At 43.7% G+C, this 13,499-nt stretch overlaps 1 protein-coding gene across 1 annotated transcript in view; it reads left to right on the top strand.

The window, feature by feature from the left end:
- Positions 1-13,499, top strand: part of nxn (nucleoredoxin) — a 64,567-nt gene that overhangs the window by 36,041 nt on the left and 15,027 nt on the right. Inside the window, exon 2 of the mRNA XM_047593972.1 lies at positions 13,119-13,236. Coding sequence (XP_047449928.1) covers positions 13,119-13,236 — 118 coding nt within the window. The remainder of the gene's footprint in view (positions 1-13,118; positions 13,237-13,499) is intronic.

The raw sequence follows: 13,499 nt of genomic DNA, 5'->3' as shown, positions 1-13,499 counted from the left end.
CCCCCTCTTCTGGTTGCGTTCAAGATCTAAATGGACAGTCAGACTTAACGATGATGGCACTAAAATACTTCAGTGGTGGCGATCACATGTGACTGATTTACGCCGTAGCCTGACGTGCGCCTCCCTGGAAATGTAACTGAAGTACACCCTGCAGCGACGCAGACCACAACAGCTGTGATTGGTCTCAAATGCATTTCCTGTCAGTGGAGGCGCAGACGATTCTCCCTCCTCCTGTGTCCTACTCACTATCTACTCAGTCGTCCTCTCTCTTTTCTCTCGTGTTGCGGTGATTTCAGTAACTTCCAGCAGCGTCTATTAAATTGAACTCCGGCGTGAGACTCACACGGCTTAGCTCTAGTCGTCATCGTTTGAAGTACAAAGAGAAACTGGACACAGCTGACTACACCCCCGCCAAGATGCAGACAATATAAAAGCTTACTTGCATAGCCCCGTCTTTGTTCGTTTTAATAGATATGTTTATCTTGGATCGTGCTGTGACTGTGCTTATAGTAAGACCGAAATTTCAAGATGTGACAAGTTCAGAACATGGAAAATTCTGCCTCCTACACAAAGTCTACTCAGATTTCTTCCTTATTTTATTCCAGTAAAAGTATCTGTTGTTCAATTCACTCCAACATGAGTCACTCAGTTCCCACCGCTGACCGCTGACCAACATTTTAATTACGCAATGTCGACAACTCACTAGCAAGTATGAGTGCACACAATGAAACAAACTATGATTTATTAAAGAAGAATGACTGTGGCTTGTGATTTTCGGTGGAAATGACTCCACAGACAGACTTCCAGCAATGAATATTGTAAATGCACTGAAAGTCATTTAATTTCAGAGAGTGACTTAACTCACATTATTTGAATGAAAAACTTTCTCCCTTCTGAACAGTGTGATTTTGTGCAATATGAATGTTTAAAAATCTCTCGGGTCATACCGTGACACAGTGGGCGTATGGTCTGAAGTTTAAGACAGACTTTGATGTGACAGTGGGTGTGACAGTTTACAAACCGAACAATAAGAATATGACACACAAATCATGGAAAATACACCACTGAGCTACCAGATTAGCATCAGTAGTTTGAATCATAGACTTTAATAGCGTCTAAATTGTAGCATTTATTTAAAAAATGGATGTGGAGGCTGTCGTGCAATTCGTTGTACCAACAGATTTGAAAAGCAGTCAGAGATATATTTTTACAGATATCTCTGACTGCCAAAGAAAAGAGAAGTAAGTGGTTCGCTGCATTAGAAGAAACAAACTGGAATCCAGACACAGAAACCTGGTGTCGTGGTTCACATTTAGTGTCAGGTAATATCAATTTATGCTGTAAAATTTGATGAAGTCGCACCTTAAGATGCTTCTTAAGTTACATTCTGAAGGGCTGTCAGACAATTTTTTAATGTATGGCTAACGTTAGCATCTTTTACTTAGCTACATTTATCATGACTGAAATGATCTGAAACTGAGGCTAATACGCTTTTCCAAATAAGGGGGTACACTAGTAGAAAGAAAGCCGGTGGAGCTGTGTTGTATAAAGTACCAAAAGGTCGTACTTTGCTGTAAATATAGCATTTCCTGGTATTGAGATCAGGTCCATGTATAAAGATATGAATTCTGGCTACATGTCAATGTTCATGGATCATTTGTTATCTGGTGCTTCATAATGATTCGAGTCCCGATTTGATCTGATAATCCACATTTTTCCTGCTCTCGCTGTATTTACTGATACATTCCACCATGTTTTTGCCACTCGGGAGGGCGTGGCCCCGGGCGGCAGTGATGTCAGTGCATACCCTCTATGAGATATTTACCCCAAACACGCCCTGTAAAAATGTCTCATATGTAGCCCGTGTTTTATTGGTCTTCGCGGTGGTCATGGTTTGTAGGTCATTATAAATCAGTTTAATATGTGAATTACATGCATGCATTCAGTCAAATACGCATGCACGGACGTGCACGGCCACGTAAACCGGTATGAGGTAGATTGGGAGGCCATAGAATTCAGAGCCGCGCTGATTATGCACAAAACGCTGATAATGTTCCCTTCAAATTTCCATAAATATTAATGTGTTGTGTTGATGGGATCAGGGATTTGGCTCCGGCAGACTTTCCAAGGCTCTGATATGAGGAGGAGGAGGAGGAGGAGGAGGAGGAGGATGATGGGGGGGTGTGGTGGGTGGTGGTGGGAGTTAAATGTGGGGTCAAACAGAGGTCACGGCGGGGAAGCTGTCTAAACCCAACACACAACCCCCCCCTCATCCTCCCTCGCTCCACCAGCACTCCAGGAAAGCGGGGTACCAGAGACTCGCTAATGTGGAGCCTTATTGGAAGAATGAATGCACATGGGTCTGTTTGCTGAGTGCAGCTAATCGAGCAGCGAGAGTTAAAAGTGCATGAGTGGAAGAAAAAAAAAAAACGCTGTTGCTGAAAGGCTTATTCTAATGTGTGTTTTGTCATATTATTAATATGTGATGGCTTCGGCGCAGACTTAATGAGGCTACACAAAGTGTTTTTCTTATGTTTTCATCTGACTTTATTTAACGCTAGATTCATTCCATACCGTATTGGATTACGCCTGACAGAGAGTGTGTGTTGTATTACCTTTTTGGCACACACGGTTAACAAAAAAAAAAAAAAAAAAAAAAAAACCCTAAACAAAAATGCGGCCGTCTTTCCAAGTCATGAGTTGGCCAATCGCCGACGGTGTATAATGCCCGTGTCTGAGGGTCACACTAAGGTAACTGATAGATCTGGTCCAGCTGGTCCAGAGCCAGACCAGCTTCACATCTCCCCTATCTGTGTGTGTGTGTGTGTGTGTGTGTGTGTCTGGTCGACTCTGCAGGTCTCAACTTGACGAAATGCAGGCTGATGAGCCGTGAGTGAAATCTACCTGCGAAATCATGACACAGTGTTCATACACCGAGCTTCTGTCGGCATCTGTGATGAAGTAAATCATTACGGAGGGCTCGAGTTGCACTTTCAGCAGAATTTAATGATTGACCTGCAGGGATTAGCCTGAAAAATATGTTGAATACTTATAAGTTCTCACATTCATTCTACAGTTTGGGAGGGAAAATAATGAAAAATGGGTTTTGACAGCACGTTTATTATTTTTTTTTCTAAAAGTTGCTTTTGTTCTGAGTACCAGCAGATTGCTGCCACGCTGCTACATACACAAAGCAGCCATAACATTATGACCACCAACAGGAGAAGTGATTTATAGTCAGTGCGTTTACATGCACGTGAAAAAAACTAATTATTGCCTTAATTGGACTCTAACTGGACAACTTAAGTTCATGTCAACACATTACTCCGACTAAAATCGGAGTTCTTCTTCACCCAGATAATGCGGTTGGAATTCGGTCAACCTAAACCGGCACGCATGCGCTTAATCACACTACGACAGGTTAACGCATGTGCACATGCTCCACAACCGCTGCGCTGGCGTTTGACCCCCGCAACAAAAACATCCAAGAAAGTCGGTCGCAGAAGAAGAAGGTAAACAGAGCCGGTAGAAGAACTATCTGAGGGATGGCGTCTTTCTTAAAAAACCTGTACTATTATCCATCTGGTTGTTGTTTGAACTCTTGACGCGTGTTTATTTTAAGAGGTAATAGCTCAACCAGAAAGGGGGCTGTATTAACGTGGTATTAACCCGCTGACAAGACTCATATCGCCACCTAGTGTGGAGGAGGAGGAAGTGTTCCCATCAGTTATTCAAATTTCGAGCATAGGTCGATTAAGCTGTGCATGTAAAAACACTGATTTACCGTCTTGTGATAAGTCGGTGTTCTGCTGGGAAGCTTTTGGAGCTGGCATTCGTGTGGTTCCTAAGGCTCTTTTAGAGTCAGTGTGAGACATTTCTACAGCACTCATCAGTCTGGCTCCCTCTGAAAAACAAAAACCTCCAAAAAAAAGTCCTCAATGTGTTCTGTCTTTATTGATCCATATCAGTGAATTCGAAAATTGCCGGGATGGACGCTACACGCTACCACCAAGCGGACCAATCACAGCTCTTGTGGTCTGCAACGGCATGGCATGTAGTTACATTTTTGGGGAGGTGCACGTCATTCTAGGGTTGTTAGGGTCTGCACTGTCGCCGCAGAAGCCTAAACCGCTGATTATCTAGACATGAACCACCCACCTAGATCACCTCAAAAAAACAAACAAAAAAAAACCCATAGAAAAACAGCATAAGACGTGGCCTCCAAAATTGACATTAATTAAACCGAGCGTCCAGCATTAGCTCACTAGATAGTTACGGCTGATAAAATCAGTAACAGTTAAATCGTACGGATTACTCATTATTTTAAGTGGTAAATCTGTAATGTGTGTTGTACAAGAGGAGCTTAACAGGCGCAGCAGCGGCAGAGTAATTCTTAGTGAGCAGCTCCACGCACACAGTCTGGTTTCTGTTTAAAAAACGAACAAACTTGACAAAATAAATCACAATCACGCCAAAACAACAACAACATTATTCATCGCCGAAGGGTTTTTAATGATGAGTTGGCACAAGACTGCAGCTTCACACCATCTCCATCAAGCTGTTTTCCGCTGTTTACTGGAGCATGTCATCACGTATGAGGGCCGTGTACGACGACAAAAAAAAAAAAGGATTTATTCAGGAACAGATCACATGAGAAACAGATGCCTCAAATCACATGATAATCACACTCCGATGTCTAGAAGGTTGAAGTTTTCAATTTTATCCTGTTTTTTTTTTTAAATTAGGTATTTTTTATGGTTGTAACGGTTACAGTTGTCAGAGCATCGTGGATGGAAGAGTGGGTAGGAAGGTTTTTCACATTAGCGACATGCATGTGTGTCTAATAGGTTTACAAATCGCTCTTTGTACTTTATCCGAAAGGGGGGAGAAAAAAAAGAGAAATAAAAAACAGTAAGAACTATGGGGGCAGGGAGGCAGGCCGTCTGGTCTAAACACCGCTGGGAGTAAAGAATGCACCCCCTGCCATCCTGACCTTTGACCTCCCAGAATGTAGGCCTCAAGGGCAGCCTACGCCTGTGGAGAGACAATGCTGCAGATACCTATTGAGCCCTGGCTTTTTACTCCTTTACAATCCCCCCTGCTTTCTTTTTTTTTACGTTCTTCACAGCATAAGAACTTCTCACCATGCAGGGTCCAAGTTTGGATTTAGAGCCCTGTATTCAAGGGCTCGCTTTTGTGCCTCCACACTAGGCTGGAGGAGGGAAACACCCCACTCACACCTCCCTCCCTCTTTCTCTCTAACCAGTTTCTCTCCCTCTTTTTTTTTTTTTTTTCCGCTGGCTTTATTTCCCCGAAGCCCTCTGACATTCTGGCACCTGTCTTCCTCACAAAACCGTTTATTTATCTCTGAATTATTAACCAAGAGCCCGCAAAGTGTCTGCCACTTGGTGACATGTCCTGACTTCATGTAGGAGGAGAAAGCGTGAGGGGTAGGTTGGGGGGATGGTTGCTGTGGCAACAAAGGGGGCCTTTAACCAAAAAAAAAAAAAAAAAGCAATTTAGCCAGTGTCTCCCGTCTGGAGGATCCACTACCAAAATGGCTCGTCCAGAAAATGTTCCGGGATTAATAAAGCACGCGAGAGCTGGCACATTTCGCATTGAAGAGGGATGATGCGATGCCCGGCGTATGCTTTCACCACCGCAATTTTCAGGGGAAGCGCATTTTCCTCATCACAATGGCCGTGCAGCACAGGATGAGCTCTGTAATGAGCATAGCGGCACGGGCTGGGCCGACACGCATGATCCCTTTTCTTATATATATATTTAGGAATTCAGCTGACCCTCGAAGGGGGGAGGGCGAAAAATGAAAGTAAAATCGAGTAACCATTTTTGAAATCACGCTGCAATAGTAAAAGCCCTACAGATGAAAGCGCGGCTCTTGTGCTGGTTTTTGTAAAGCAAAACGAAATGAAGCCGGAGCATATTAAGAGGTGGGTTGTAACGCGGAGAAAGGGCAGTGCCTGTGCAGCTGTCAGAGGGGTTTAAGATGTGTATTTCACCACCAGAGCAGTGAAAGACTCTTGACCGGGTAAAGCGATAGTCAGGTCAGAGCCGCACAGATGGAAGCTCTAAGTAACACACACTGGCCCGCCGTAGTGTCGGTTGAAGTATGGCTGAGAGGTGGGAGGGAAGGGCTTTCTTTGTAGCCATGAAGAGCAGCAACAGCGTTTTGAAGTGGATACAGGCAGTTACTGAGAGCCTCTGGAGCAGATTGAGCAGAGGAGGGGTGCAGCATCGGAGGAATGTAAGTCAAAGCCGGCTGCAGGGGCCCAGCCAGAAGGGAGTTGTAGTCGGGAGACGAGGGAGCGAGTAGTAGCGAGTGAGCGGGGCAAGAGAAGTTTCCCATCCGTCTCCAGCCGGAGCGCTGAGGAGAAAACGTTTCAGAATTTAACCTGAAAGCTGTGGGGCTGACACATGATGAATGAACCGTTGATGCTTCTGTGCACTAACATGTTAGTTTGAATCCATTTGCGAATGACGTTATCCATGTCGCACAGGCCATGGCTTGATTTGTAGAATTAAAAAAAAAAAAAGTGTAAGCCAAGAGGCAACAGCCAGAGTTCAGTTCAGCCTGCTCTCTGCGTTGCCATTACAGTAAATCTTCACGGTCAGAGATCAAACCGCTGCCTGCAGACACTTTGAATAAAGAAGTCTTGGTAAAAGACAAATGTTTTTGTTAAGCATGTCTTGAGGGGGTCTAGCCAGTCCATCAGACATCCTCCCCACACACATGGTTTCACACATACAACACCAATAGGAAGCCACCGATCATTTTACTGTTAACTCTTCTGTCCGGGAGATCATTGCACAAACTGAAATATTTGATTTTAAACAACTCCTCTTTTCGAAAACAAACTGTGTCCTTTTGGAATAATGTTTAACACGTTACATATTAACAATAAATTCCTCTCTACACAAACGAATAGCTCACATGGGGAACACTTGCCTGATAATAAATGTTACTGAGAATTTCTAAGTAGGTTAAATTAAATTCCACAAATCTAGCGTGCGCGAAAGTCATCAATCACATTATCACCATTTGTGCCTCATATAATACTCTGAGATAAAGGACTGAGCTGCTATCAGTGCCACAGCAGGGTATCTCTCATGTCCTCTGTTGTAAAGGGCTGACTTTCCTTTGTAATGAAGCAGCGATGGGAGCGTCTGGCGGACGCCTCAGGCCAGACCGGTCCAATGAAAAGCAGATCTGGGAGGAGATTGGCCTCAAACGATCATAGGTGAACTGGGAACGTTGAGTGAAGAAATTTCTTCCACTCTACTTCTCTCAGCTGAGTGACAACCAACCGCTCTACAGCCACTGTAGGGACACAACAGTTACAGATGGAGGCCGTATTTCAGCAGAGGACAGGCTATAGGGGTTTCTTGGGGGACTAAGCCAAAACTGAAGCAGATGTGTGTGTGGATTTTTAAAGTTTTGGACCGCAGAGTGTTTAGGGTTCACCACCTAAGCTAACCTCCTGTTAAAGTGCAGAATGTTGCCATAAAGTGCAGCAGAGCAGAGAAGCATGAAAGTGATCGTCATGCATGACATTTAACATGGAAATATGGACATCCTGGGATTGATTTAGTTTCCACTCTTTTTTTATTATTATTATTATTATTTTTTTTACAGCTTACAGCGTAGTTATGTGTACAGGTAGCAAATGAATGCAGTCATTGATCACTTGAAGAAGCATCTTAAAAAAAATCAGTATTTGCTTTGATCAGTGGGGCGGTGAGATTTTCTGCCCTGGTATCTCCATGCACGCAGCTCCACAGGCCCCACAGTGGGCTGATTTGCTCTTCTGGATGTGGATCTGCAGCCATGCGTGATCCAATTACTATGATGAGCACTGGGCGTAGTGTGAGGCTTATTTCCTGCACGTCCAGGAGAGTAAATGGATTCTTACAATGGATTTCCCCTGCTCCCTAGAGTCTTAACAGTAGGTGGCCTCTCTGCAGGGGTTATTGACATACTTAAAACTGTGTGTAACTATATATCCAAACCTCCTGCTTAGCTCTATCGTTACACACACTGTTGATATTGATAATGAATAGTGGACCCCTTAGAGAACAATGGGAGTGGCGACATGCAATTTTGATGCTTTCAAGACGATCTGTAAGGAGTTGAGATTGTGATTAGCTACAGCTAACTCGTCCTTTTAAACCGATTTGAACATATCACACAAACATATGGAAATAGGTAAACTTGCTCTGTCTAAAGGTACCGCATTTTGAAATAACTTTGGCACAACAATGAATTATCAGAAGACTAGAGGTTTGTTCATAGAGAGCAGCTAGTTGGCTTAGCTTAGCTTAGCTTAGCCTATCATAAAAACTAGGGCCTAAACAAATAGGGACTGAGTTAATCATAAATGGAAATATTAAACAATTGTCAAGAAGCATTCAGTAAATGTAAAGCTGCACCCATGAGCTAGTTAGCTTAGCTTAGCTTGGAGAAGATTTAAAATGTGGGTTGCTAACCTGCTAGCTGTGTCTGCATGTAACAAAATCTAAAATACCTCAAACACTGAAACCTGGAAGTTGCTTGAAGTGTTTGACTTGTTAATGAACAGATTAATACATTTAAGTTTATTCATTTTCACTGACTTCTATGCATACAGACTTAGCTTAACTTAGCATTAAGTCTGGAAACCTGGGAAAATACCTAACCAAAGGTAACAAGAACTACAATACCAATACTCCTTAAGCACACTAATTAGCATTGTGTGCATTTGCAAGAGAACTGTGCCAAGACATTTCATTGATTTTGCCTTTGGACAGACCCAGACTAGCTTCTTTCACCCTGCGAGCGAAGCTATGAGTCTCAGCTGGCTTCAGCTGCATAGCTGGTGTGCAAATAAGAGAATTATATCAGTCCTCTCATCTGACTCTTGCCAAGAAAACAAACAAATGTAATTCCCAAGTCATTAAATGATTATTTCAAACGGCTCTGCACTCCACACAGGAGCGGCACAGAAAAACACATTCATCAAATGATGACAGAAACGTCCTTCACACCACTTCAACAAGACTGAATCTGTTTCTGAGACAAGGAATGAAGAAAGACATGACATGACTTATGTGCGTTTTCTTTAAACCACCTATCATGTCATGTTCTATATTTATTGTCTGAGCTTTAATAGACAGCCTGAAGGCTCTTAACAATGAAATAGTGTTTGCGGGGAGAAATAGATCACTGTGGCATTTGATCCACATGTCTTCTAGTCACGAGGAAAGATGAGCGAAGAGCTCGTACTACAAGTGCTCAGGAGGAAGATTTTTGGGTTTGCAAGACGATGACAGTGAAAACTCGACGCTCAGATGTGACATGTGTGAGATTCCCCCTTCTCCACCCCACCCCGTCGCACAACAAATGCTTGTCTGTCAAGGTGCAGACATCCCGTAGAGGTTTGTTGTTTTTGACTCCGGCGCAGGCATCTTTTGTAGTCGCAAGGTCATCCGTCCCTGTTGAAAATATAGCAGCGCGTTCAATCCAAAGCCCCTCGAAAGATTTAGCATCCCGGCTCGCTCTGATCTGCAGCCAAATCACCTGGCAGACAAAGAGGATGAACAAATCTCTCTTGCTCTTGATGCTGCAGCATAAGAACACCGACTAAGAAAGCTGTGGATGGAGTACACAGTGGACTTCCTGTTGAGGTTTCCTATCTTCGAGCGAATACATTAACCTGACAGGTTTGCTGTAGATTTAGTGGTATCTGTTTTTAGCCGTGTAAGAAGCCACTGAATCGGCAAATCTTCCTTAGTTATTACATTTCAATACGGATAACACAGTTTTCACCTGTTCGTTTTAAAAAATCATATTACACTGCCACATACTGAGTGTGGATACCTGTGGGCCATGACATGGAATACATTTCTTGACATTTTTTTTGTGTCACTGCAGAACCAGTCACGGCATCTCTATCCCTCTTGTCGCCCTCACACTAAATCCGCCTCTCAATCTCACACCGTCGGCCTGGATGACAGCAGGCAGCTGAGTGAAATCTGCTGCAGAGATGCAGTGTCGGATTGTCAGCTTTTGGCGACAGTCACAGTTAATTCCCCCTAAACCCCATCAATTTGTGAGCCGAGATTGAGTTTCCAGAGGAGCGTAGAGGGCGTGTGGTAAAACTGTTGACTGTGGCAGACGCTGAAAGTTTTACTTTTGAGGGACTTCCAGACCGACATAGTGGGGAGGCTCCAGGTCGTCTTGTCCCCGGGACGGACCGTCTGAAGCCTCCGCTGTCACAGTAGGGCCCGGGGTCGACCTCTGCAGTCGCTCGTGTCGTTACACACTTTGAGGAAGAGGAGAGAATACGAGTAAAACATGCCGTGCACAAGTATTCCCCCTTTCCTCTTTGGTCTCCATCTAAGAGACTTTGTGCGGGGAAGTCTCTGCTTTCACGAAAAGAGCAACAAAAGGTTTTCATCAGCACGGAGCTCAGCAGTAACCAAACTCCAGGTTTACTTTACTGAACCCCGAGGACAGCAGCGCTCACTTCATTTGGCTGAACGCTGCTTGGAATCATTCAGACTGTGCAAATCATTATATTATACAGTTACCGAAGCCAATGGCTTTGTAAAGCAGGAAATAATTTATACGGCAGGAAGAAAAATATGTGTTTGTCAAAGATGAAGTCACTCCTCCATTTTCCTTTTTACAGAGTTTCCTGCAAAGTCATTTGTGAGGTTTTTATCCACTTGAGACCATACTGTACGTTCAGTGTGTTGACATTACGTTTTTTTCATCTATTTTTTTTCTTCTTCAGTCTTAACGTTCAAAGCTATTTTCAAGATTCTGCGTGAGCCTTCCCCTTGTACTTCCCTTGTTTTAGCTACTGAGGCAGCATCGTTGCACACTCCCGACTGCTGCTCTTTACAAGACAGAGCTGCTTTCTATTCTCAGAGTAGGACTTTCCCTCTGATATGGAAAGTGAGTCTCCGAAAATGCTTGATCTGCTCTTTGATGTTAAGGAGCTACACTGATCGCTGAACTCGGCGAGGAGCAGAGGTTCACGCACAGATTTCTGGCTGCAAAGTGTCTTTCCTGACTTTATGAAGCTGTATTCACGTCAACACACCACATATAGGCCAACAGGCATTCATAAATGCCTTCTAGAGGGTGAATCGTATATGCTGCATACCTCATTATATTAAAATTTGTGACACAGCAGCGACAGCGGAGTGAGTTTGCTCCAGTTCAGCCTCTTTTAAAATGCAGTGATGTGCTTCTCGGTCTCCTCCTCCTGCATTTTTTTCCTTCTGTTCCCCTATGTCTCTTTAAAAACACATACAGCACTCAAGTGGCATTTGTTTACAGTGGGGGAAATAAGTATTTGATCCCCTGCTGAATTTGTAAGTTTGCCCACTTCCATAGAATTGATCAGACTCTGGTTTTTATGGTTGTTTACTGGTTATGGGTATAGACAGAATATCAGTCGAAAATGCATAAAAAACACACAATCTAAAAGTTATAAATTGTTATGTATTTTATTAAGGGAAATAAGTATTTGATCCCCAACAATTCACTTAGAATTCAGGCTCCTACAGATTGGCTGGTGCGCATGTGGCACACTGCTGTGCTCAGTCAACTATTTACCAATACTCCTGATCTTAACTCGTCATGTATATAAAGCACACCTGCTCTAAGAATCAGTTTCTTACATTCCAACTTCTACAGCACCATGGGCAAGACCAAAGAGCTGTCAAAAGATGTCAGGGACAAGATTGTAGACCTGCACAAGGCTGGTATAGGTTACAAAACCATCAGCAAAAGGCTTGGTGAGAAGGTGACAACTATTGGTGCCATTATTCGCAAGTGGAAGACCCATAAAAGGACCATCAACTGTCCTCGGTCTGGAGCTCCCCGCAAAATCTCGCCTCATGGAGTGAGGATGATGATGAGAAAGGTGAGGGAGCAGCCTAAAACAACACGGCAGGAGCTTGTTAATGATCTGGAAGCAGTTGGGACCTCCGTCACCAAGAAAACAGTTGGCAACACACTGCGCCGTTATGGATTGAACTCTTGCAGTGCCCGCAAGGTCCCCCTGCTCAAGAAGGCACATGTACAGGCCCGCCTTAAGTTTGCCAGTGAACATCTAAATGACTCAGAGAAGGCTTGGGAGAAAGTGCTGTGGTCTGACGAAACCAAAGTTGAGCTATTTGGCATTAACTCGACCCGCCGTGTTTGGAGGATGAAAAAACGTGAGTATGACCCAAAGAACACCATACCCACGGTTAAGCATGGAGGTGGAAACATCATGTTTTGGGGCTGTTTTTCAGCAAAGGGTACAGGGCAACTTCACCGCATTATGGGGCCAATGAATGCAGCCATGTACTGTAACATCTTGGACAAAAATCTTCTTTCCTCAGCAAGAACACTGAAGATGCCTCGTGGGTGGGTTTTCCAACATGACAATGACCCAAAACATACTGCCAGGACAACAAAGGAGTGGCTCAAGAAGAAGCATATTAAGGTCATGGAGTGGCCTAGTCAGTCTCCAGACCTTAACCCGATCGAAAACCTGTGGAGGGAGCTGAAGCTCCGAGTTTCCAAGAGGCAGCCAAGAAACTTGAAGGATTTAGAGACTGTCTGTAAAGATGAATGGGCCAAAATCCCTCCTGCGCTGTGTGCAAACCTGGTGACCAACTACAAGAAACGTCTCATCGCTGTGCTTGCCAACAAAGGTTTCTCTACAAAGTACTGACTTGTGTTGTGCTTGGGGATCAAATACTTATTTCCCTTAATAAAATACATAACAATTTATAACTTTTAGATTGTGTGTTTTTTATGCATTTTCGATTGATATTCTGTCTATACCCATAACCAGTAAACAACCATAAAAACCAGAGTCTGATCATTTCTATGGAAGTGGGCAAACTTACAAATTCAGCAGGGGATCAAATACTTATTTCCCCCACTGTATATAAAAATGTTTCAGTCAGGTGAACAAACGACTGCACTGAAGAGATAATTATGGTTTGGATCAATGCTTTTTCCACCTCTGAAACTGAAATAAATCCAAACGTGTTCCCCCTTGACGGTGTTTTCCTTCCACATTTTTTCAACCCCTCCTCTCCTCCTCCTTCCACAGATGAAGCTGTGGAACAAGTACAAGGTAACCAGTATCCCATCTCTGGTGTTTGTGGATGCAGCTACGGGGAAGATTGTGTGTCGAAACGGTCTACTGGTGGTCAGAGATGACCCCAAAGGTGAGCTCAAATATCTGCAGCCACACGCCGGCCCATAAGAGGCCGTCTCAAATTGATTTATTTTCATTTCACAACCTCAGTCTCCGACCTGATACCTCTTTAATGAACGGTTAACGCCAACCACTGACCATTCAGCCCAAAAAAAAAAAAAATATTGTGGTTTAATGAGGTAACAGGAACGCATTCCAGGGTCAAAAGGACAGAACAGCAGACATTAATTTACCACACACTGCATCTGTTACAGCTTTATAACCCCGAATGCC

This window comes from Mugil cephalus, chromosome 9, assembly GCF_022458985.1.
Source record: "Mugil cephalus isolate CIBA_MC_2020 chromosome 9, CIBA_Mcephalus_1.1, whole genome shotgun sequence".
Taxonomy (NCBI): domain Eukaryota; kingdom Metazoa; phylum Chordata; class Actinopteri; order Mugiliformes; family Mugilidae; genus Mugil; species Mugil cephalus.
Note: the sequence above shows the minus strand (reverse complement) of the source record. Positions and strands in the feature narration are given on the sequence as shown.